Source organism: Oryctolagus cuniculus, chromosome 1 (genome assembly GCF_964237555.1).
Source record: "Oryctolagus cuniculus chromosome 1, mOryCun1.1, whole genome shotgun sequence".
Taxonomy (NCBI): domain Eukaryota; kingdom Metazoa; phylum Chordata; class Mammalia; order Lagomorpha; family Leporidae; genus Oryctolagus; species Oryctolagus cuniculus.
The window spans coordinates 167,241,005-167,267,323 of record NC_091432.1 but is presented as its reverse complement, the minus strand read 5'-3'; the positions used below and the strand labels follow the sequence as shown (position 1 = coordinate 167,267,323).

Below are 26,319 nucleotides of genomic sequence, written 5' to 3'. Positions count from 1 at the left end.
TTGTTGGTTGTTTTCTGTATGTAAGCCAATCTAACTGGAGTGAGGTGAAACCTCATTGTGGTTTTGATCTGCATTTCCCTGATGGCTAGGGATCCTGAGCATTTTTTCATGTGTCTGTTGGCCATTTGGATTTCCTATTTTGAAAAATGTCTTTTAAGGTCCTTGGCCCATCTTTTTATTGGGTTGTTTGTTTTGTTTCTGTGAAGTTTCTTTATCATTTTATAGATTCTGGTTCTTAATCATTTATCTGTTGTGTAGTTTGCAAATAACGTCTCCCATTCTGTTGGTTGCCTCTTCACCTCCCTGTTTCTTTTGCTGTAAAGAAACTTTTCAATTTGAGGTAATCCCATTTGTTTATTTTATCTTTGATTACCTGTGCCTGTGGGGTCTTCTCCAGGAATTCCTTGCCTGTTCCAATGTCTTGAAGGGTTTCCCCTATGCTCTCACTTAGTTTCATGGTGTCATGGCGAGTCTCTAGTTCTTTGATCCATGTTGAGTGGATTTTTGTAAAAGGTGTAAGGTAGAGGTCTTGCTTCATACTTCGACATGTGGACATCCAGTTTTCCCAGCACCATTTGTTGAAGAGGCTGTCCTTGTTCCAGAGGTTGGTTTTAGGTCCTTTGTCAAATATGAGTTGGTTATAGATGTTTGGATTGATCTCTGGTGTTTCTATTCTGTTCCATTGGTCTATCCGTCTGTTTTTGTACCAGTTCCAGGCTGTTTTATTATAGCTGCCCTGTAGTATGTCTTGAAGTCTGGAATTGTGATGCCTCCGGCTTTGTTTTTATTGTAAAGGATTGCTTTAGCTATTCTCGGTCTCCTGTTTCTCCATATGAATTTCAGCATCGTTTTTTCTAGGTCTTTGAAGAATCACTTTGGTATTTTGATTGGTATTGCATTGAACTTGTAAATTGCTTTTGGGAGAATGGACATTTTGATAATATTGATTCTTCCAATCCATGAGCATGGCAGGTTTTTCCATTTTTTTGTGTGTCTTCTTCTATTTTTTTTCTTTAATGTTTTGTAATTTTCATCATAGAGGTCTTTGACATCCTTAGTTAAATTTATTCCAAGGTACTTGACTGTTTTTGTGGGTACTGTGAATGGGATTGATCTTAGAAGTTCTTCCTCGACCCTGGCATTGTCTGTGTATACAAAAGCTGTTGATTTCTGAGCATCGACTTTGTATCTTGCTACTTTTCCAAACTCTTTTATGAGTTTCAATAGTCTCTTATAGGAATTTATTGGATCCCCTATATATAGGATCATGTCATCTGCAAATAGGGATAATTTAACTTCTTCCTTTCCCATTTGTATCCCTTTAATTTCTTTTTCTTGCCTGGTGGCCCTGGCTAACATTTCTAGGACTATATTGAATAGCAATGGTGAGAGTGGGCATCCCTGTCCGGTGCCCGTTTTCAACGGAAATGCTTCCAACTTTTCCCCATTCAATATGATGCTGGCCATTGGTTTATCATAGACTGCCTTAATTGTGTTGAGGAATGTTCCTTCTAACCCCAATTTGCTTAGGGTTTTCATCATGAAAGGGTGTTGTATTTTGTCAAATGCTTTCTCTGCATCTATTGAGATAATCATATGATTTTTGCTTCTCAATTTGTTGATGTGATGTATTACATTGATTGACTTTTGAATATTGAACCATCACTGCATACCAGGGATAAATTCTACTTGGTGTCGGTGAGTGATCTTTCTGATGTGCTGTTGTATTTGGTTTGCCAGAATTTTTTTTAAGTATTTTGCATCTATGTTCATCAGGGAGATAGGTCTGTAGTTTTCTTTCTCTGTTGTGTCTTTTCCAGGCTTAGGAATTAAGGTGATATTGGCTTCGTAGAAAGAATTTGGGAGGATTCCTTCCCTTTCAATTGTTTTGAATAACTTGAGAAGAACTGGAGTTAGTTGTTCTTTAAATGTCTGGTTGAAATCGGCGGTGAAGCCATCTGGTCCTGGCCTCTTCTTTTTCGGTAGTGTGTTTATTACTGAATCAGTTTCTTCCATGGTTATGGGTCTGTTTAGATTTTCTATATCTTCATGGCTCAGTTTAGGAAGGTTGTTATGTTTACAGGAATCTATCCATTTCTTCCAGGTTCCCCAATTTGTTAGTATACATCTCTTTGTAGTGGTTTCTGATGATTATTTTTATTTCTGTTGTGTCTGTTACATTTCCATTAGTATCGTTGATTTTATGGATTCGGGTCTTCTCCTTTTTTTGGTTAGTTGGGCCAATGGTGTGTCGATTTTGTTTATTTTTTCAAAGAGGCAGCTCTTGGTTTTGTTATTCTTTTGTATTTTTTCTGTTTCAATTCTGTTTATTTTTTCTCTAATCTTTAGTATTTCTTTCCTTCTGCTGGGTTTGGGCTTGATTTGCTGCTGTTTTTCTAAATCCTTGAGGTGCATGGAGAGTTCATTTGTTTGGTTCCTTTCTAGATTCCTGATATAGGCACCAATTGCTATAAACTTTCCTCTTAGCACTGCTTTTGCTGTATCCCATAGGTTTTGATAGGTTGTGTTATCATTTTCATTTGTTTCTAGAAATCCTTTGATTTCTTTGATGACCCACTGTTCATTCAGAATCATGTCCATTCTCCACATATTTGCATAAAGTGTAGAGATTCTTGGGTTGTTGATTTCGAGTTTCACTGCACGATGGTCTGAGATGATGCATGGTATAGTTTCAGTTTTTTTTTTTTTTTTTTAATTTGTTGAGGCTCCCTTTATGGCCTAGCGGATGGTCATTCCTAGAGTACATTCTATGTACTGGGGAGAAATATGTGAACTCTGTGGCTGTGGGGTGGAAGGCTCTGAAGATATCTACTAGGTGTATTTGGTCAATTAGCTCTATTGTTTTCTTGTTAATTTTCTCTCTGGTTGATCTGTCCATTGGTGAGAGTGGGGTGTTGAAGTCCCCTGTTACTATTCTATTTGAATCTATATCTCCCTTTAAGTCCTTTTAATAATTCTTTCAAGTAGCCAGGCGCCCTGTAATTAGGTGCGTATACATTTATAATAGTAATGTCTTCCTGTTGGATAGATACTTTAATCATTATCTAGTGCTCTTCTTTGTCTCTTTTAATAGTTTTTATATTAAAGTCTATTTTGTCTGATATTAGGATGGCCACACCAGCTCTTTTTTGATTTCTTTTAGCTTGGAGTATCTTTTTCCATCCTTTCACTTTCACGTGCATCTTTGCTGATAAGGTGTGTTTCCTGAAGGTAGCATATAGATGGATTCTCTTTCTTGATCCAATCAGCTAGTCTATGTCTCTTGGTAGTAGAATTAAGACCATTCACATTCAGTGTGATTACTGTTAAGTACTGTCTTTTCCCCTTCATGTTTCCTGTTTATATATTTTGAACTTTGTAGGTTACTCTACATTTGCTTTTTTATGGAGTGAAGCTCTTATTTTTGTATTTCTGAGTGCAGCACGTCTTTGAGCAAGTGTTGTAGGGTTGGGCGCGTGGATACAAATTGTTTCAGTTTCTGTTTGTCGTGGAAGATCTTTATTTCCCCTTCATTCATAAATGATAGCTTTGCAGGGTATAGTATTCTAGGTTGGCATTGTTTGTCTTTTAAAACTTGAAATATATCATTCCATTGTCTCCTTGCCTGTAGTGTTTGCGATGAGAAGTCTGGGGTGAGTCTGATTAACTTACCCCTGAATGTGTTTATAGGTTCTTCTATATTCTTATTCTGGATTTTTCCTTTGTTTTTCGGCATTTCCGTTTGGCTAGATTTTCAGGTTGATATCCCTCTGCTATGGCTGCTGTGGGTCTGTACCAATATCCAGTAAGTAGGCAGCTCTACCTTTTAGAGTTTATTTATTTATTTGTTATTTATTTATTTATTTATTTATTTTGTAACTTGAGTGGGCTGGTGTCAGGGCTTTGAGGTGCCAGTCTCCGCCCCTTGGGACTGGTTTCCCCGTTCCTTTGTTTGCCCTGACGTGTCTGTGCCTGGGGATCATTGGTCAGCCACTCTCCCTTGCTGTGCCCCCTGTGCGCGGAGTGCCGAGTAACTGCAGACCACCTTTGGACTCCACCCTTGAAGTTTCCTCCTTTGGAGTGTGAAAGCAGAGGCAGTTCTCCTTTATGCCCGAATGTAAACTAACAAGATGGCTGCTTTCCGCCCGCTGCAGCTCTGACTGGGTGGAGGGCGGAGACGCCAAAGGATCCTGGCATGTTCAATCCCTCAGTTCATCCCCCTGGATCGCACCCTCTTCCCACAGGTGCTATTCATATTGTTTTGCCTTTTTTTTAAACTTTTTTTTATCTTTTCCCGGACTATTGGCGTGCTCGGTCATCTTGCCTCTCCCCCTGGAGTTAGTTCTTTAAACGTCTGGTAGAATTCAGCAGTGAAACCTTCTGGTCCTGGGCTTTTCTTTGTTTGGAATGTCTTTCTTATGATTCAATTTCTGTCTCAGTTATTGGTCTATTTAGGTTTTCTGTGTCTTCATGGCTCAGTTTAGGAAGGTTGTATCCTTCCTAAACAGGAATTTATCCATTTCTTCTAGGTTTCCTGATTTGCTGGCATAAAGCTCTTTGTAGTAATTTTTGATGATTCTTTTTATTTCTGTGGTGTCTGTTATTACATTTCCTTTTTCTTCTCTAATTTTATTGATTTGGGTCTTCTCTTTCCTTTTTTAGTTAGTTGGGCCAATGCTGTGTCAATTTTGTTTGTTTTTTCACAAAACCAGATCTTGTTTTTTTTGGTTTCAATTTTATTTATTTCTTCTCTAGTTTTAGTTATTTCTTTTCTCCTACTAGTATTGGGTTTGGTTTGCTGTTGTTTTTCTAGGTCTTTGAGATGCATTGATAACTCATTTATTTGGTGCCTTTTCAATTTCCTGATGTAGGCATCAATTGTTATAAACTTTCCTCTTAATACTGCTTTTGCTGTATCACATAAGTTTTTCTATTTATTATTTTTAAATTTTAAAAATATTTTATTTATTTATTTGACAGGTAGAGCCACAGACAGTTAGAGAGAGAGAGAGAAAGATAAAGGTCCTCCCTTTCTGGTTCACTCCCCAAATGGCCGCAACGGCTGGAGCTTTGCCGATCTGAAGCTAGGAGCCAGGTGCTTCTTCCTGGTCACTCATGCAGGTGCAGGGGCCCAAGCACTTTGGCTATCCTCCTATGCCCTCCCAGGCCATAGCAGAGAGCTGGACTGAAAGAGGAGCGACCAGGACTAGAACTGGTGCCCACATGGGATGCCGGCACTGCAGGCAGAGGATTAACCTAGTGTACCACGGCACTGGCCCCCATAAGTTTTGATATGTTGTATTGTCATCTTAATTTGTTACCAGAATTTTTTTATTTCTCTTTTGATTTTTTTCAATGACTCACTGTTCATTCAGGAGCATGTTGTTCAGTCTCCATGTGTTTGCATTTGTTCTCAAAATTCCTGAGTTGTTGATTTTCAGCTTCATTCCATTGTGGTCCAAGAAGATGCATGATATGATTTTGATTTTTTTGAATTTGCTGAGACTTGCTTTGTGGCCAGCATGTGATCAATCCTAGAGAATGTTCCATGCATTGGTGAGAAGAATGTGTATTCTGCAACTGTAGGATGGAAAGTTCTGTAGGTATCTATGAGGTCTATTTGGTCTATAGTGTTGATTAACTTTGTTGTGCCATTGCTGCTTGTCCAGTTGATCTGTCCATTGATGAAAGTGGGGTGTTGAAGTCCCCCATTACTATTGTATTGGAGTCTCTGTCTCCCTTGAGATACATTAACACTTCTTTAAATAGCCAGGTGTCCTGTAAGTGGGTGCGTTTACATTTATTATAGTCATATTTTCCTGTTGAATTGGCCCCTTAATCATTACATAGTGCCCTTCTTCATCTCTTCTAACAATTTTTATGTTAAAATCTATTTTTTCTGATATTAGAATGGTACCACCTGCCCTTTTTTGTTTTCCATTAGCATTAATATCTTTTTTCATCCTTTTACTTTCAGTCTGTGGGTATCTTTGTGAGATGTGTTTCTTGTAGATGGTCTTGTTTTCTAATCCATTCAGCTACTCTGTATCTTTTAACTGGATAGTTGAGGCCATTTACATTCAAGGTGACTATTGATAAGTAATGTCTTGATCCTGCAGTTTTTTCATAAATAATCCTATTGTTTACTTTGGATTTCCTTTGTACTTTTACTAGAGGTTTTTTCTGCCTTCACCTTCTTTTGTAGTGATGACAGTGCTTCTGTGTTTTTGTGTGTAGCACATCCTTAAGCAACTCTTGAAGGCTGGATGAGTGGTGACAAATTCTTTCAGTTTCTGTTTGTTATGGAAGGTCTTTATTTCACCTTCATTCATAAATGAGAGCTTTGCAGGGTACAGTATTCTGGGTTTACTATTCTTTTCTCTCAAAACTTGTACTATATCTCAACAATCGCTTCTAGCCTTTAGGATTTCTGATGAGAATTCACCTGTGAGTCTAATTGGAGATCCTCTGGAAGTGATCTGTATTTCTCTCATGCACATTTTAGAATCTTTTCTTTACATTTTACTGTGGAAAGTTTTACTGCATTGTGTCATAGTGAAGATTTTTTTCTGTTCGTATCTATTAGGAGTTCTACATGCTTCCTGTACTTCGTTGTCCCTTTTTTCCCCAAATTAGGGAATTTTTCTGTAATTATTTCACTAAAAAGGCCTTCTAATCCATTCTGTCTTTATATGCCTTCAGGAACTCCTAAGACCTGTATGTTGTGTCATTTGATAGTATCCCATAGATCTCCAACAGTGTTTTTAAGTTTTCTGATTTCTTCTTCTCCTTCCTCCTCTTCTTCTCCTTCTCCTTGCCCTTCCCCTTCTTTCTCCTCCATCTCATCCTCCTCCTCCACCTCCACCTCCGCCTCCACTTCCTCTTTTTTTTTGTTTGATTGTAAAATTTCTAGTGATTTTTCTTCTAACTTGGATATTCTTTCTTCTGCTTCACTGAGTCTGGCTTTCCACCACATTTTTTATTTGTTCTTTTGAATTCTTTATTTCCAAGGTTCATTTTGATTTCTCTTTAAGATTTCAATTTCATGGGAAAAATTTTCTTTCATGTAATGTACAGATTTCATCAGTTCTTGGATTTGCTTTTTATTACTGATAAGTAATCCTACTATCAGTTTTTTGAATTCTGTTTCTGGCATTTCTTCAGTCTCTTCATCTTCACATTCTAGTATTGATGTGTTGTATTCTTTTGGGGGCATCATGTTGTCTTATTCTTGTTTTTTGAATGGCTGCATTTATGTTTAGGCATTTGTGGAGATATTCATTGGTTTCTTTTTTGTTTTGTTTTATTTTCCCCTGTGATGGCTTTTATTTTTAGATTATTCCTCTGTGGCTTAGTGGAGTGTCCAGTTTTTCAGTGAATACCTAGAGGTATGTGGTGGGTATTACCAGGGAGCTCCGTTCAGTGACCCAGTATGACAGAAGTGTCCAAGGTGACACCCAGGTTAGGCATGGTAAGTCTCCTCGTTTGTTTGTTTGTTTTTTAATCAGAGGGGAGATTTGTTCTGACCTGTTGGTGTAGTCTCATGATCACCTCCTCTGCACAAAGGAGACCGGTGTAGTCTCATGATCACCTCCTCTTCACAAAGGAGACCAATGCCTGGGTGCCATCCCCAGTGGGTATAATGTTTGTCCATGCTGCCACAAGAACCACACAAAGGATCCATGCAGTCCTCAGTGTAAGCATGGATTCTGCAGCAATGACCCTCACCAGGAAATCAGGGAGCTTCAAGCACATGGAGCCTCTCAGAGTGACTGCCTGAAGTCCCAGCCACACCCTTAGCCCTCCCACACAGCCACAATATTTTCACAGTTTGGGCCCACAGCCTCCCATGGTCACGAGCACCCAGCCCCCTGTCAGTTGTTTCCATTGGGCCAGTTGCTGGGTACACGGACACAGAGCTGGCACAGCTGTTATTTAGTGTCCAAAATGGTGCCTGCACTCTCCTGGCTTGTTACAGAACATTGCTGCAGGGTGATCAGGGAGAAACATGCCCCCTTCCCTTTTTTCCTCCTCTAGTTTGGGAGGTGCACTGTCCCCCACAGGGCTCTGAGCCAGATTCCTGCCAAGCTATTCCTGCAACTTTATCACCAGTGGCTTGGGGTCCTGCAGCCTTATCTCACCTCATTCCAAAGCTGGTACTGAGGTTCTTGGTTGCTGGAGTCCTGAGTTGTGCATGTCCATTCCCTCCATGTAGTTCCACAGTGTCTCTCTACTTTGTGTGGGGTTTCTTCTGCCATTTTCTCCCTAACTCTTCCCTGAGACTATACTGTCTCTACTTTTTTAAAACTGTCTTCTTCTAGACTAGAGCAGTAAGCTCCCTCCGTATTCTGCCATCTTGCATCCTCCGGCTTACTGATTTTTTTTTGAAGGATTGAAATAATAAAAAGTTTATTCTCTGATCACAATAGAGTGAAAGCAGAAATCATTAGCAGAGCAAATTTGGAGAATTTAAAAGTATGTAGGAATTAAACAATCTTCTCTTAGCCAGTGTCACAAGAAGTCACACTGGAAATTAGGAAATACAGAAAATTTGAGGTAAATGAAGAGGAAAACAAAACATACTAAAACTTATAGATGAAGTAAAGACAGAGGTCAAAAGGAAGTGTATGTCTGCAAAAATAGTCCTATGGGGAAATTTATAACTGTAAATGCCTCCATTAAGAAAGAATAATCTCAAATCAATAAACTAACTTTAAATCACAAAAAAAGTTAAAAAGGAAGAGCAAATCAAACCCAAGGCAGTCAGAGGAAATAATGAAGATTACAGGGGAAATAAGTGAAATAGAGACTAGCAAAACAAGAGTGTCGCTCCCCGTCTTCGTGGAGGAACGACACAGGACCCTGCACTGTTCTTTTGTCTGCTCGGCCCTCCCCGGGTTTGCTGCTGGTTCTTCCCGGGTTGGCTACCGACCCTTCCACCTCCGTGGAAGGGCGGTTCCCCCTGCCACCTTCCCCACTTCCGCGGGGGAGTGGCACACCGCCGGCCGGCTCTCTCGGGGGCTGCACAGGTGTTCCTTCAGATAGATGTTCCTTCGTGCATGTTGTCTCTCTCCTCCTTTATAGTCCTCTTCCGCCAATCCCAACTCTGCTACCCACACGCCGAGTACGCTGCTCTCCTCCAATCAGGAGCAGGTCCTGCAGCTTGTTGGTTGAACTGGAGGCAGCTGTGTAGAAGCTGTTTCCTCCTCTCCCAGCGCCATATTGTGGGAAAGCAGATGCATAGAATAAGTCTTAATTCCAGTAACTTAATCTAGTCCGAGTTGCTCCCAGTTGCTCCCCACACAAGAGATGGATGAATTCCTAGAAACACAAACTGTACACCAGGAGAAGTAAACTGTTACTTTGTTGGTAGTGTTCTGTACAGGGTCACTGCCCATCCAAATCACTGATGTAATACCTGCTGTGCTGTCAAAGATGACAATGCAAATGGCAGCTTCTCTCTCCTTTAGCTCAGAATCTGTGAACCCTGTTGGACCCAAGATCTTTTCATGATGGGTGTTTAGTAACATCCCTTTACCATAGTGAAGTAACAGTCACAGTTAATATAACCAACTTACACAGAACATTGCAAAAAAATCAATATAATATTCCAACTGGAAAATGAGGAGAAATGAAAGTGGTTTAGAATAAAATGATGTTTGTATCACTATGTAAAGGTTGGGCAGAATGAAGCACTTAGATGTGTTGTGACTTTTTTAAATGGCAAACAGGTCTTGGTAAAGATTCATACAAAACAAAATACAGTGGTTCCTTGATTTACGCAATACCTGCATTTCTTGGAAATTCAGTATATTTTAAAATAATGCAAAATATGCTGTATGTTTACATGTAGCATACGGTTAGGCTCTTGGCTCATGTAATTATAGAATAGTCTTTAGCCTACAAGAATGTTTGGTAGAATATTAGCAGATTACAAAGAATGGGGAAATTGTTCTGTGTGCAGAGTGTCTTGAGTGCTACAGGATACCCTTGCTGCCTGGGTGTACACTACTTTTGCAGTGTTCCCACAAATATCCCCAGTGCCCTCTGGGTTGGTTCCACCCCTTCTGAGACTTGTACCTCTCACTGTTCTCTTAGTCATTAGCATCCCTATATCACAGAACACATCGAACTGCAGTCTAAACATAACCTTCATGTATACAGGGCTGGGCCTACCATGTTGTTGTTCTATTGCAGGCTAAGGTTTGCTCTTATTAAACATTTGTTGAAGGAAAGAATGGAATGGAAGAAAGATTTTCTTGTTCTGTTTTACAAGGCAACGCTTCAGTCTTTTTTTTTTAACTTTTATTTAATGAATATAAATTTCCAAAGTACGATTTATGGATTACAATGGCTTCCCCCCATACCGTCCCTCCCACCCACAACCCTCCCCTTTCCCACTCCCTCTCCCCTTCCATTCACATCAAGATTCATTTTCGATTATCTTAATATACAGAAGATCAGCTTAGTATACATTAAGTAAGGATTTCAACAGTTTGCTCCCACACAGAAACATAAAGTGAAAAATAATAGATGATTTTTTTTAAATGATGATGAAATCAGATCAGACCTATTGTCATGTTTAATCCCAGTGAGAGTCAAGTTGGGAGTTGATAATTTCTTTCTTTTTTTTTTTTTTACAGAGGATCAGTTTAGTATGTATTAAGTAAAGATTTCAACAGTTTGCACCCCCATAGAAACACAAAGTGAAATATATTGTTTGAGTACTCATTATAGCATTAAATCTCAATGCACAGCACATTAAGGACAGAGATCCTACATGAGGAGTAAGTGCACAGTGACTCCTGTTGTTGACTTTACCAATTGACACTCCTGTTTATGGCATCAGTAATCTCCCTATGCTCCAGTCATGAGTTTCCAAGGCTATGGAAGCCCTCTGAGTTCTCCGACTCTTATCTTGTTTAGACAAGGTCATAGTCAAAGTGGAGGTTCTCTCCTCCCTTCAGAGAAAGGTACCTCCTTCTTTGAAGACGTGTTCTTTCCACTGGGATCTCACTCGCAGAGATCTTTTGCCAGAGTGTCTTGGCTTTCCATGCCTGAAATACTCTCATGGGCTTTTCAGCCAGATCCGAGTGCCTTTAGGGCTGATTCTGAGGCCAGAGTGCTATTTAGGACATCTGCCATTCTATGAGTCTGCTGAGTATCTCACTTCCCATGTTGGATCACTCTCCCCTTTATTTATTCTATCGGTTAGTGTTAGCAGGTACTAGACATGTTATGTGCTCCCTTTGACTCTTAGTCCTTTCATTATGATCAATTGTGAACTGAAATTGATCACTTGGAATAGTGAGATGGCATTGGTACATGCCACCTTGATGGGATTGAATTGGAATCCCCTGGTATGTTTCTAACTCTACCATTTGGGGCAAGTCAGCTTGAGCATGTCCCAAATTATACATCTCTTCCCTCTCTTATTCCCACTCTTATGTTTAACAGGGATCAGTCTTTTTTCTCTACTATGACTTAGGATGTTTTAAAAATGTTATCCATGAGGTTCAAAATAAAAATTATTCTCCTCTGGAATAATGTTTTGCTGAGATTGAAAAGTCTATTTTTATCTGAGTGCCAACTCTGCTGTCATCTGTCCGAACTTTTATTTTGCTAAGCCTAGGGATGTAGAGGTGAACACTTAACACTTTTGGTCCTTTCTTTCTAGTGTGGGAAGAGTTGGCTTACTACGAAAAAAACACAAGGGATTTTCTTTTCCCTGAGCCCAAGCTGACGCCCCCGCACCCTGGGATGTATCGGGAGGTGCTCATGAAGACAGCCATAGGTTTTCCAGTAAGTAGATTCTTGCCCAGCTGGACTTTGGGTAGGAGGGAGATTCCTGGGACCTAAAAGTTTCACTCTGCCAGGCTTGGTCATGGACCTGTGGCTTTATCTTGGTTAGGACCACTGTTGTCTGCTTAGTGACCCTACTGGGTTTCTAACTCAGGATACCAAATTTTATACTGTTTTCCACTGTTAATCTGAGAGATGGAAGTGTTGTTACTGTATCAGACTGAATCATTGCCATACTGTGTCACATAGTTATAAAAAGGTTATTTCATCCTCCTCTTACTGCAGCTTAACAGAAGGGTTAGTCATAACTGTTGTGACTAAAGTAACAGTAGTAGTGATGTTATTACTCCTTATTTATTTTTTGCTTCCAGTTTTTTATAAGCACTATTTTCCTTCAGATTAGCCAAGGCAAACATTGTACTGTCCGTTAAATAGAGAGGAAACTGACAGGTAATTGACAATTACTGAAGGGTCTTAAAGTCCTATGGGAAAATTTATCAACCGTTACACATTACAACATGGGATATTAAAAAATATCTAATAGATATTCAGTTGATAATCTGTTTGGGGACAGTTATATGAATCCAAGTGAAAAATATTCATTTTGATGTTTATCTGTGATGACTTCTGTTGCCACAACTATTTTCTCAACTTTTATGTCACTTGACTACATTTTTTAAAGGTTTATTTATTTATTTGAAAGTCAAAGTTACACAGAGAGAGGAGAGGCAGAGAGAGAGAGAGAGAGAGAGAGAGAGAGAGAGAGGTCTTCCATTCACTGGTCCACTTCCCAACTGGCCACAATGGCCGGAGCTGCGCCAATCTGAAGCCAGGAGCCAGGAGCCTCTTCTGGGTCTCCCACGTGGGTGCAGCAGCCCAAACACTGGCAGTTTCTTCTACTGCTTTCCGAGGACACAGCAGAGAGCTGGATCAGAAATGGAGCAGCCAGCTCTTGAACTGGCACTCATATGGGATGCCCGCACTACAGGCAGTGGCTTTACCCACTATGCCACAGTGCCGGTCCCCTTGAATATGTTTTTTAAAACTTATTTTTAATAGAATGGTCTCCATTGTAAGAGCCAGATTTTTGTAAATTATGAAAAACACATTTACTATTCAACTTTTTTCCTGCCCCATGAGTTGTTTTTGTTATTACTTAATGAATTGTCATTGTTTCTGCTTTGTTGGTGGACAGTGCAGAGCATGTAACACGCAGGACCTCTGTTTCCAGGATGTTTATGATGACACAAATTTCTAAGTCTAACACTGCAAACAGTAAGCATTCATCAGAGGGTCTCCTAGTCAAAATTTCTAATGGCTATAACTTTAAGCCCTTTATTGTCTTTGGGGACTTGAAAAATATTTCTGAAACCATTTATTTTTCTCTGTAATCTGTGTATCAGTTATAGCCATCATGCCTGTGAGACGCTTGCCTTTGTTATTTTGAGTTGTTGGAATATTGCTCTTCAAAAACTGAAAGGGAATAAAAAAGGATGAGAATCCGGTGGGGCACACTCCGTTATCTCGAGTTTCCCTTTTAATAAAAGCCATCTGCAAGTACTAGGCTGCTCTCCAGCTAAGTATCAAGAGAAGGAAAAACACATTTCTATTTTCTCAAGTGTTGTCTCTTAACGTTCTTGGCATAAATCCTAAAGACAAGAAGCTGTGTTTATAGTGCTTTTCATAAATACAGGTCATCATTAGAGAAAGGCTTTAAAAATGTGTGGAAATACTGCCATGCCTCATAAATAAAGTATTGATTCTACAATTAAGTCAATCAGACTATATTTTAAACAATTTGTAAAAACATAGAGGGGTTCAATCTCTCTCTCTCTCTCAAAAAAAAAAAAAAAAAGCAAAATAAACCAATTAGCAAATTTTTTTAAAAAAATAACTGATACTCACTCTACTTCCTAAAATAGCAGGCTAGCAGGCCGTGTGCTGCGCTCGCTCTATGGGTTATCAGAGCTACTCCTCCTTGGCCTTGCCAGGTGGCTACCATTGTTTTGCCATTTTATGGGTGGGAAAGCTGGTGCAGGGGGTTTCAGAAATGTACCCAGAGCCTGGAAATAATGGAGCAGGTATTCCCTCAGGTGAGCACTCTCAGTCCCTGCACAACACTGATTCTCTCATATTTATTCCATCCCACTATCCTATTTCTTTTCTTTATGATGGGAAGTGGGAATGAATTACATGTACAAGTCAGGAAAGTCATTCATTTATTTTCTCATCAGTTCATTAATAATTATATTTGTTTCTTCACTAAAGTGTGACTTTTGGTATTATCATTCTAGAAATGAAGATTATACTGTAAACTCTCTTATTTACTTAACCATCATCACCAATATCCCTTTGCTAAGGTGATTAGATAAAATTTAATATCTATCCTGTTATGCTAGGGTGAGGTCTGCACTGCCACATAAAAGAAAACACGTTTCTCCTTATTGTCCATGACTCATTGCCAGGAGTACAGGCATTACAGGATGTGGATTCCTTCCTGGAAGGGGACATCTGTCCTCTTATCTAGGCAACGTGGATGAGGAATTTGAGAAACATGTGTAACAATTGAATGTGAAGTCAGATTGTCTGGCTCAATCCTAGTTTTGTCACCCAATGGCTGTGAGATTTTGGGTGAATTACTTAATCTCTGTGTGCCTCAGTTTCCTCATCTGTAAAATGGTTCTGTAATAGTATATCCCTTACAGGATTATTGTATTAAATGAAGTACTGTGCCCATATGTGTACTTTTGCCATAATGCCTAGTATTTGGTTAAGTGCATAATAATGTGGCCTTTAGTACTCGTATTTATTGTGCCATCATATGATGGTCAATATTGCATCCCTGTGATGCAATAAAAAGACTGTACGAGTCTGTCTCAAGAGGTGACTTGTTCAGGCTCAGCCTACTAGGTCATGGGGGACCCTGGGCTTGGCACACCTGTAAGGATCTTGTAATTCCACCAGTAGCACTATGGACCCTGGAGCTCTCCCCCACTCTCTTCTTCACACAGTCAGCTTTGATAACAGAAGGGCTGCTTGAGTCATAATATTGTACGTTCTTTATCATTTGCCCGCTGGATTGTCTGACCCTGTATAGCAACTGGGCCCCTGTGTTTATAAGCCCAGACAGTTTTTCATGAGTTTCCGATACAGACCTTTTACTGCTGTGGGAATGCTGTGCACCCTAGACCCAAGGATGTAGGCTGCATCTATAAGCATTTGTTGCATATAAAGATGAATGTGCACAAGAATAAATGAATGTGTGGGAAACAGGCTGACCTGTTCACCCATAGCATGGAATAAGGAAAGGAAGTGGGCTTTGTAATGTTGCAGCATTTCAAACTCTGGCTCTACTGATCCTAACTATGTGCCACTGGCTAGACTACTCAGATTTCTGCCTGTTCCTCATGTGTAAAATGGGGATACAGTTGTCTACACTCCACAGGCTTTATGAGGAGCAAGCGAGATTACACATGTGAAAGCCCCTAAGTGCACTTGGCCCATGCAGAGAGCATGCAGAAAATGATAGCTTTCTACTTTTCTAGAGCTTCAGCTGGTGCACATCCATTTTAGAAGCACCTGAAGCCAGGGCCACGGCTCACTAGGCTAATCCTCCACCTGTGGCACCGGCACCCCGGGTTCTAGTCCTGGAAGGGGTGCCAGATTCTGTCCCGGTTGCTCCTCTTCCAGTCCAGCTCTCTGCTGTGGCCTGGGGGTGCAGTGGAGGATGGCCCAAGTCCTTGGGCCCTGCACCTGCATGGGAGACCAGGAGGAAGCACCTGGCTCCTGGCTTCGGATCGGCGCAGCGCTGCCCATAGCAGCCATTTTGGGGGGTGAACCAACGGAAAAAAGAAGACCTTTCTCTCTCTCTCTCACTGTCTAACTCTACCTGTAAAAAAAAAAAAAGCACCTGAAATGTAAGTCACATAAATGAAAGTGAAATATGAGAGACAAGAGGGAGAGGACACTTTGAGAAATGGGTAAGATTTGGATGGGAAAAAAGAGAGAGAAGGCATCTCTGAGACAAGAAATGCTTGACCAAGTTGTATTCACTAGGGGAGATTACTGAAGAGGGGTCCTGCTCGGAGAGGCTGACAGTGAGTTGTTGAGGTCAGCTGGAGACAGTTGGAACTCAGTCGGACCCAGATCCTGTTCCTGCTGTGCCATTTATAAACCATGTGACCTTAGAGGAGATTGCTTTCTGTCTTTTTTTTTTTTTTTTTTTTTTTTTTTTGACAGGCAGAGTGGACAGTGAGAGAGAGAGAGACAGAGAGAGAAAGGTCTTCCTTTTGCCGTTGGATCACCCTCCAATGGCCACCATGGCTGGCGCGCTGCGGCCGGTGCACCATGCTGATCCGAAGGCAGGAGCCAGGTGCTTCTCCTGGTCTCCTATGGGGTGCAGGGCCCAAGTACTTGGGCCATCCTCCACTGCACTCCCGGGGCACAGCAGAGAGCTGGCCTGGAAGAGGGGCAACCGGGAAAGAATCCGGCGCCCTGACTGGGACTAGAACCCGGTGTGCCAGCGCCGCTAGGTGGAGGATTAGCCTATTGAGCCGCGGCGCTGGCCTGCTTTCTATCTTTCTAGGCCTCAGATCTTTTGGAAAGACAGTTGTACTGTTAAAACCATCATATAGTAAAGTGGTCTTTTTTTGAGTATACCATTCCATGAATTTTAACACATGTACAGATTTGTGAAACCACAATGGTCAGGATATAGAACAGTTGCATCATCACCCAAATCTCCTAATGTTTCCCCTTTATAGATACACCCTCCTTAAACCGCTATCTGTGCTCCATCACTGTAGTTTTTTTTTTTTTTTATAATATCATATACAGGTAACCTTTTGAGACTGGCTTCTCCCATTTGGATTAATGCCTTTGCGATTCATCTATGTAGTTGTGTGTCAATAATTGTTTGTTTGTTGTTGCTGAGTGGATTCCATTATAGATTCGCTCATAAAGAATATTTGAATTGCTTTTAGCTTTTATACATTTCTCAGTTTTATCGTCTGTAAAATGGGATAATGATAATTATACCTACTTTGCAGCATTAAAAGAATTGAATAAGTGCTTCAAATGGTTGTGGAAAATGGGATTAAAAGTTAAGGTTAGGAATGTGTTGAGCCTAGTAATTAAGATGCTTGCATTCCATACTAGAGTGTCTGGGTTCGATACCCACTGCTACTTCCAGCTCCTGGCTGCAGCTTCATGCTGATGCATGTCTTGGGAGGCAGTAGTAAAGGTTCCTGTCACTCATGGGGAGATTTGGATTGAGCTGACTCCCAGCTGGGGAGTGAACTACCAGAAGAGGATGCTACCTATATGCCTGTCTCTGTCTTTCTCTCTCCACCCTCCATCAAATAACAGTAAAGAATAAGAAAGATAGATTTATTTTGGTACAAAATAAACTTTTGTTTTAAGAAAGTTTTGTTTATTTATTTGAAAGGCATAGTGAGAGGGAGACACACACACACACACACACACACACACACACATAGATAGATCGATTGATCGATCGATCGATCTTTCATGTGCTAGTTGGCTCTCTAAATGCCTATAACAGCCAGCAGCCAGGGCTGGGCCAGGCCAAAGCCACAAGCCCACATGGTTGCAGGAACACAAGCATTTAGGCCATTATCTTCTAACTCCCAGGTATGGTAGCAGGAAGCTGGATTTAAGCAGAGGTAGGACTTAATCCCAGGCACTCTCATATGGTGTGCAGGCAATCCGAGATGTGACTTAACTTGCTGTGCCATACAGCCCACTCCAAATGTGTCATTTAATTCCATTTTCCTATAAACTTCTTGAAGCACCCTCATATTTAACACAACAATTGAGACAGTATGGTAAGATAAAGATAGTAGCAATTTATTAAACAAAAGGAAGTGTTGGAAATAGATCTAGTGAACATAAAGGTTTAATAGAAGACATAAAGCAAGCTTTTTTTTTTTTTAAGATTTATTTGAAAGCAGCGATACAGAGAGGAGAGAGAGAGAGAGAGAGAGAAAAAGACTGAGAGAGATCCTCCATCTGCTGGTTTACTCCCCAAATGGCTGCAACAGCCAGGGCTGGGACAGGCTGAAGCCAGGAGCCAGGAGCTTCCTCCAGGTCTCCCATATGGGTGTAGCAGCCAAGTACTTGGGCCATCTTCCACTGATTTCCCAGGCCATTAGCAGAGAGCTGGATTGGAAGTGGAGCAGCCAGGACTTGAACCGGTACCTATATGGGATGCTGGCACTGCAGGTGGAGGCTTTACCCACTATGCCACAGTGCTAGCCCCTAAAGCAGGTTTTTAAAAACAGGAGGGAAGGAGAACCTGTATCCATCCCTTCACCTAGGTAATATCATTCAATTCCATGGCCCAGTGTTTTTCTTATTTATTTTAAAGGTATCAATTTTATTTATTTATTCATTTATTAAAAGTAGAAAGAAAAAAATACAGAAAGACAGAGTTGTTCTATCTGCTGATTCATTCCCCAAATGCTTGCAATACCAAGACTGGGCCAGCTCGAAGCCAGAAGCCTGAAACTCAGTCCAGGTCTCCTACATGGGTGGCAGGGACCCAAGCACTTGAATCATCCTCCCCTGCTTCCCATGTGCACATCAGCAGAAGGGTGAATTGCAAGCAGAGTAGCCAGGACTTGTGCTAAGCACTCTTGTGTAGCATGTGGGTATCCCAAGCAGTGACCACTGCTTCAATCACCTGCCCCTTATGGTCCAATATTTTACCTAGAGTCGCTATCAGCAGCCACCAGAGCTGGACTGAGTCCAATTAGTAGCTCTGTCATTAATAGATGGACAAGTTACTTAAACTATCTTAGTTTATTCATCTACATAATGAAGATATACTACAAGGACCTATCTTATGGGGATTAAATAAGTATGCAAATATAGAGTACTGAGGCCTTGGTTACATACATAATACACATTACATAAGTGTTCCACTGTTGTTATCTCATACATATTTTAGATAATATGTGCAGATTATGCCATCACACAGAGGAATAGTTAGGTTTTGCATGATTGCATGTCAGGGTGAGATAGGCTATGAACTATTTCCAGTGAACTTTGCATCTTTTCTGCTGCTTTATTTTTAGGGCATTGCTCCCAAACTAGAGTTTGCTACAAGGACAGCCATCCGAGAATGTGTGTTTTTACATAGAAACAGATTTCTGGTAAGTACAGTTAAAAAAAAAAGCCCACAAAAGCACAATGATGGAAATAGGAATTTCTCCCTCAAATTTATTTTATTTAGTTTTGTTTTTCAAAATTTATTTTATATTTAATTGAAAGAGAGTTGCTCTCTGCTGTCCTACTTTTCAAATGTCCTCAACAGCCCCCAGTTTCAGCTAGGACTGAAACTGAGACTCAGGAACTCAAAACAGACTGCCATATGGGTGGCAGGAACCCAGTCACTTCAGCTTCACAGTCTGTATTATGAGGAAACTAAACTCAGGAGCAAGAGCATCCCCCTCAAATTTAAAGAATCTTAACCCAAACTTGATTTACCTTGTATAGATGAAATTGAACAAACAGAAACCTGGAAAAGTTTTGCTAGGTTTTAACTTCTTCTTTTAGCAAGGAGTTTCTTCTGAGTCTCCCATGTGAGTGCAGGGGCCCACACTTGGGCCATCTTCCACTGCTTTCCCAGGCCATAAAGCAGGGAGCTAGATCAGAAGAGGAGCAACTGGGACACAAACTGGCACCCATATGGGATGCTGGTGCTGAAGGCAGAGGTTTAGCCCCCTTCACCCTGATGTCTTTTGTTTTCTTTTACCTTATTGTTTGTAATTTCGTAGCCATCTAAAATCCTTTCTAGAACAAAATGGAGAAGTTATGAAGGTAATTTGTAAAGCTTCTTCAGATACTTTGGGACAGGGTAGAGTAACATTGGTAAGTGAAATAATACATCTATCCTAAATCTCACCTTTGGTCCTGGAAAATGTGGGCTTTGGTTAAGGGGCAGGGACTCAGGAGGGCCACTAGTCTGCAAATCCATCAGTTTCTTTGGTGTAATGACTTATATAACAGGAGACCAATGAACTGTTAATTTTAAAGAAGGTATAACTGCTTTCTAGTTTCTCTTTTTTACTCTCTGTTCTCTCCAGCTTATTTGTGATGTGTTCACAGTGATTTTTTTAATCTTCTTTCTCTTCCATTCCACCATTTTAATCTTGTTTTTATATCCTGGTAGGGTCTTAACATGCTTACCTTTTGTTTTATTTAAAAAACTTACTTATATTTTGTTTCAAAGAGAGAGAGAGAGAGTGAGAGTGAGCCCCGCCACAGCCATTGTGGCCATTTGGAAAGTGCACCAGCAGAAGGAAGATATCTTTATCTCTCTTTCTTTCTCTCTTAACTCTTCCTTTCAACAAAAAAAGGTCAATTTAATAGTTATATCCTGATTGAGTTTCCTTCTTTTTGTTTTTAAAAATATTCTTTTTTTTTTAATTTCAGGAAGAAAGATATAAGTCACAAAGGCCTTTATCGACATCACATAGACCAACATTCCCTTTAAATAATACCAAGATGATGCTAAAGGAGAATAATCTGGACAGAATGCCCACAGGCGTGTACTCCCGGGTCCCCTCTCCATGTTCCATGCGACGCTGCTTCCTGGACCAGCCGGCTCAGTTCACTCTTGGAAATAACTTTAAAATCTCAGCAGAAAGCAAGCCTCCATTTGTGGTTAGACATGTGAGCCTAAAGTTACTATTTAAAAAAATTTTTTTTCTACTTGAAATGTGTGTATGTATACATCTGCTCTGGTTCATTCCCCAAATTCCTGCAATAACCAGGTCTGGGCCTGGGCAAAGCAAAGAGGCTGGGCTTCAATATGGGTCTCCCACATGGGTGGCAGGGGCTCAAATACTTTAGCCATCATCACCTGTCTTCCGGGGTGTGTATTAGCAGGAAGCTGGATCAGAAGTAAAGAAGCTGGGACTTGAACCTGCACTTCGATATAGGTTGTGGGCATCCCAGATGGTTGCCACAACACCCACTCCTTAAAGCTGGGAATGGTAAGAGTGTGGATGAGTTCTCTGAAGGGAGGAGAGAACTTCCAATTTGCTCATAGCCTTGTCTAAATACTGATGGAGTTTGTGGATTCGAAAGGCTTCCATAGCCTAGGCAGCTCATTACAAGCGCCTCAGGGGATCACTGATGTCATACAAGAGTGTTAATTGTTAAATTAACAAAAGGAGGCCAGCGTGCAGCTCACTTGGCTAATCCTCTGCCTGCAGTGCCGGCACCCCAGGTTCTAGTCCCCGTTGGGGTGCCGGATTCTGTCCCGGTTGCTCCTCTTCCAGTCCAGCTCTCTGCTGTGGCCCGGGAAGGCAGTGGAGGATGGCCCAAGTCCTTGGGCCCTGTACCTGCAAGGGAGACCAGGAAGAAGCACCTGGACCTTGGCTTCGGATTGGCGCAGCGCGCCGGCTGTAGCAGCCATTTTGGGGGGTGAACCAATGGAAAAGGAAGACCTTTCTCTCTGTCTCTCTCTCTCAGTCTAACTCTGCCTGTCAAAAAAAATTAACAACAGGAGTCACTATGCACTGACTTCCCATGCAGGACCTCTGTCCTCAAAGAATTGTATTATAATTATGTCTAAGTGCTTGCGAAAGATGTATCATTCTTGGGTGCTTCTTTAAAGTTAATTAAATTTGAGCCGGCGCCGTGGCTCAATAGGCTAATCCTCCACCTTGCGGCGCCGGCACACCGGGTTCTAGTCCCAGTCGGGGCGCCGGATTCTGTCCCAGTTGCCCCTCTTCCAGGCCAGCTCTCTGCTATGGCCAGGGAGTGCAGTGGAGGATGGCCCAGGTGCTTGGGCCCTGCACCCCATGGGAGACCAGGAAAAGCACCTGGATCCTGGCTCCTGCCATCGGATCAGCGCGGTGCGCCGGCTGCAGCGGCGGCCATTGGAGGGTGAACCAACGGCAAAGGAAGACCTTTCTCTCTCTGTCTGTCTCTCTCACTGTCCACTCTGCCTATCAAAAAAAAAAAAAAAATTAAAGTTAATTAAATTTCTGGAAAAAAAAAAGGTGAATTTAACTTCAAGATGCAATGACTTTGAACAGCCCTCATTTCGACTGTTGAGGAACAGTTTTTGTTGTTGTTTTCTTGATATATATATATATATATACACACACATATATATATATATATTTTGACAGGCAGAGTGGACAGTGAGAGAGAGAGACAGAGAGAAAGGTCTTCCTTTGCCATTGGTTCACCCTCCAATGGCTGCCGCGGCCGGCACACTGCGGCCAGTGCACCGCGCTGATCCGATGGCAGGAGCCAGGTACTTCTCCTGGTCTCCCATGGGGGGCAGGGCCCAAGTACTTGGGCCATCCTCCACTGCACTCCCTGGCCACAGCAGAGAGCTGGCCTGGAAGAGGGGCAACTGGGACAGAATCCGGCGCCCCGACCGGGACTAGAACCTGGTGTGCCGGCGCCGCAAGGTGGAGGATTAGCCTACTGAGCCTTGGCACCGGCCATTGTTGTTTTCTTCGTGCAAATTATTGAACTCTTTACTTAGTATAGAGTTGGTCTTCGGTGTATAAAGTTAATCAAAAATGGATCTTAGTGGAGAATGGGACTGGGGATAGGAGAAGGGGGTCTCAGGAGAAGGGGTGGGAGAGTGGGTGGCAGGGTGGGTATGCTGAGAAGAATCACTGTATTCCTAAAGTTGTACTTATGAAATGCATGAAGTTTGTATTCGTTAAATAAAAGATTTCTTGGCCGGCGCCGCAGCTCAATAGGCTAATCCGCCACCTAGCAGCGCTGACACACCGGGTTCTAATCCCAGTCAGGGCGCCGGATTCTGTCCCGGTTGCCCCCCTTCCAGGCTAGCTCTCTGCTATGGCCTGGGAGTGCAGTGGAGGATGGTCCAAATCCTTGGGCCCTGCAATCCATGGGAGACCAGGAGAAGCACCTGGCTCCTGCATTGGGATCAGTGTGGTGCACTGGCTGCAGCCCGCTGGCTGTGGTGGCCATTGGAGGGTGAACCAGCAGCGAAAGGAAGACCTTTCTCTATGTCTCTCTCTCTCACTGTCCACTCTGCCTGTCAAAAAAATAAATAAATAAAGTTAAAAAAAAAAAAAAGATTTCTTTAGTAGGGGGGAAAGAGTGTGGGTGAGGATAGAATAAAGGAAGTGTGGGATATAAACAAAGAGGGAATTCAAATTAAATAATAACTGTAATTAAGTTATGTTCATTTCCTAGAATCATTGCAAGGAAACTCCTATAAAGGTATTTTGTACAGAGAACAGAGAACTTGCTAAGTAAATGCCAGCCAACTATGCATTTAATTTTTGAAAATTGTAGTGGAGTGTGATTGTGACATATAACTCACCATTATCCAGAAGAGTCTATGAACTGACAGGAGTTGAAGAAGGACAGCAAAAGCTGGCATGTACTCTATCAGTCTGAAAGTGAAGCTTCACCAGTTTGAAAGATAACAGCTTCAGTTTTCTTACTGAGATTGGTGCTCAGTGGTGATACTTTGAAGAGCAGGAAAATGTATTTGTAAGAAGCAATGAAAGTTCTTAATTAAGGCCATCGTAGAATTATTCTGCAGGAAGTGGTGGGCAAATTTAATCACTCTAGAGAGTGGGTGTTTAACATAGTGGTTAAGATGCCAGTTAAGGCTCCTTTTGGGAACCTTTGGAGGCGGAGCCCAAAGGTGGAGTAGAGCGACATGACACTCCTTGGGTAGGGGCGGGCAGCGAGGGAGGGCAGCTCAAAGCCCTGACACCAGTCTACTTAAGTTACCAGGAAAAAAAAAAAAATTGAATAGCGCCCACGGGAAGAGGGCAGAATTCAGGGGGACGAACTGAGGGATCAAAAACGCCAGGATCCTTAGGAACCACCCAACCCACAATCAGAGCTGCAGGGGGCAGAGTGCAGCCATCTTGTTTGTTTATATTCGGGCTTAAAGGAGGCTGGCCTCTGCTCCAAAGGAGGAAGCAGCACGGGCGGAGTCCAAAGGTGGTCTGGAGCTACTTGACACTCCTCACGCAGGAGGTACAGTGAAAAAGAATGGCTGACCAACGAACCCCAGGCACAGACACGTAAGGACGAACATAGAAACAAGGAAACTGGCCCCCAAGGGGCGGAGATTGGCACCTCAAAGCCCTGACACCAGCCCACTCAAGTTACAAAAAATAAATAAATAAATAAATGAGTAAAATATAAAGTCTAGAAGGTAGAGCAGCCTGCTTACACTGGATATTGGTACAGACTCACAGCAGCTGATAGCAGAGGGAAATCAATCTGAAAAACCTGCAGACGGAATGCCAAAAAACAAAACAAAACCCACAATAAGAATATAGAAGAACATATAAACTCGCCAATGGAGCAGGCTAAACCAACCATAACAGAGGCTGAAGAAGAAGGAGAATTTGAAACTATGCCAGAAAAAGAATTCAGAAAATTAATAATCAAATTACTTAGAAATAATGAGAAACAGTGTCGAGAGCTGAACGAAAAGCAAGCCCAAGGATTAGAGATCCTAAAGAGAAGCCAGAATGAAATACTGGAATTGAAAAACTCAATTGACCATATAAAAAACACCGTGGAATCCCTCAGAAATCGAACAGATGAAATAGAAGAGCGAATATCAGAATTCGAAGACAAATTTCCAGAAATAATACAGTCAGTTTAAACGCAGGAAGAAGAAATGAAAAAATTAAAAAATATGGTCGGAGACCTACAAGATTCAGTCAAACAGTGTAATGTTCAGATAATAGGAGTCCCTGAGGGTGTGGAAAGAGAGAATGGATTGGAAGGCATTTTCAATGAAATAATATCAGAAAACTTCAAACAAAGGCATCTGGATAACAACAGGCAAATTCAACAGATAGCCAGGACTCTGAACAGGGTAGACCAGAAGAGAAATTCACCGTGACACATTGTGGCAACACTCAGCTCAGTGACACACAAAGAACAAATCCTAAAATGTGCCAGAGAAAAACGACAAATCACATTCAGGGGTAAGTTAATCAGACTCACCCCAGACTTCTCATCGCAAACACTACAGGCAAGGAGACAATGGAATGATATATTTCAAGTTTTAAAAGACAAACAATGCCAACCTAGAATACTATACCCTGCAAAGCTATCATTTATGAATGAAGGGGAAATAAAGATCTTCCACGACAAATAGAAACTGAAACAATTTGTATCCACGCGTCCAACCCTACAACACTTGCTCAAAGACGTGCTGCACTCAGAAATACAAAAATAAGAGCTTCACTCCATAAAAAAGCAAATGTAGAGTAACCTACAAAGTTCAAAATATATAAACAGGAAACATGAAGGGGAAAAGACAGTACTTAACAGTAATCACACTGAATGTGAATGGTCTTAATTCTACTACCAAGAGACATAGACTAGCTGATTGGATCAAGAAAGAGAATCCATCTATATGCTACCTTCAGGAAACACACCTTATCAGCAAAGATGCACGTGAAAGTGAAAGGATGGAAAAAGATACTCCAAGCTAAAAGAAATCAAAAAAGAGCTGGTGTGGCCATCCTGATATCAGACAAATAGACTTTGACATAAAAACTATTAAAAGAGACAGAGAAGGGCACTTTATAATGATTAAAGGATCTATCCAACAGGAAGACATTACTATTATAAATGTATACGCACCTAATTACAGAGCGCCTGGCTACTTGAAAGAATTACTAAAGGACTTAAAGGGAGATATAGATTCAAATACAATAGTAACAGGGGACTTTTTTTTTTTTTTTGACAGAGTGGACAGTGAGAGAGAGAGACAGAGAGAAAGGTCTTCCTTTTTTGCTGTTGGTTCACCCTCCAATGGCCGGCGCGGCCGGCGCGCTGCGGCCTGCGCACCATGCTGATCTGATGGCAGGAGCCAGGTACTTATCTGTAATAGGGGACTTTAACACCCTACTCTCACCAATGGACAGATCAACCAGTCAGAAATTCAACAAGGAAACAACAGAGTTAATTGACGCTATAGACCAAATAGACCTAATAGATATCTTCAGAACCTTCCACCCCACAGCCACAGAGTTCACGTATTTCTCCCCAGTACATGGAACATTCTCTAGGATTGACCATATGCTAGGCCATAAAGGGAGCCTTAACAAATTTAAAAAAAATTGAAACTATACCATGCATCTTCTCAGACCATCGTGCAGTGAAACTCGAAATCAACAACCCAAGAATCTCTACACCATATGTAAATATATGGAGAATGGACAACATGATCCTAAACGAACAGTGGGTCATCGAAGAAATTAAAAGAGAAATCAAAAGCTTTCTAGAAACAAATGAAAATGATAACACAACCTATCAAAACCTGTGGGACACAGCAAAAGCAGTGCTAAGAGGAAAGTCTATAGCAATTGGTGCCTACATCAAGAAGCTGGAAAGGAACCAAACAAATGAACTCTCCATGCGTCTCAAGGATTTAGAAAAACAGCAGCAAATCAAGCCCAAACCCAGCAGAAGGAAAGAAATACTAAAGATTAGAGAAAAAATAAACAG

General features: G+C 41.4%; 1 protein-coding gene across 17 annotated transcripts in view; it reads left to right on the top strand.

Moving 5' to 3' along the window:
• SPATA6L (spermatogenesis associated 6 like) overlaps positions 1 to 26,319 on the top strand; it is a 94,777-nt gene that overhangs the window by 48,457 nt on the left and 20,001 nt on the right. For all 17 annotated transcript variants that reach the window (XM_070051625.1, XM_070051649.1, XM_070051660.1 and 14 more), the window contains 3 exons: positions 11,678 to 11,802; positions 18,900 to 18,977; positions 20,260 to 20,499. In XM_070051625.1, the coding sequence (XP_069907726.1) occupies positions 11,678 to 11,802; positions 18,900 to 18,977; positions 20,260 to 20,499 (443 nt within the window). The remainder of the gene's footprint in view (positions 1 to 11,677; positions 11,803 to 18,899; positions 18,978 to 20,259; positions 20,500 to 26,319) is intronic.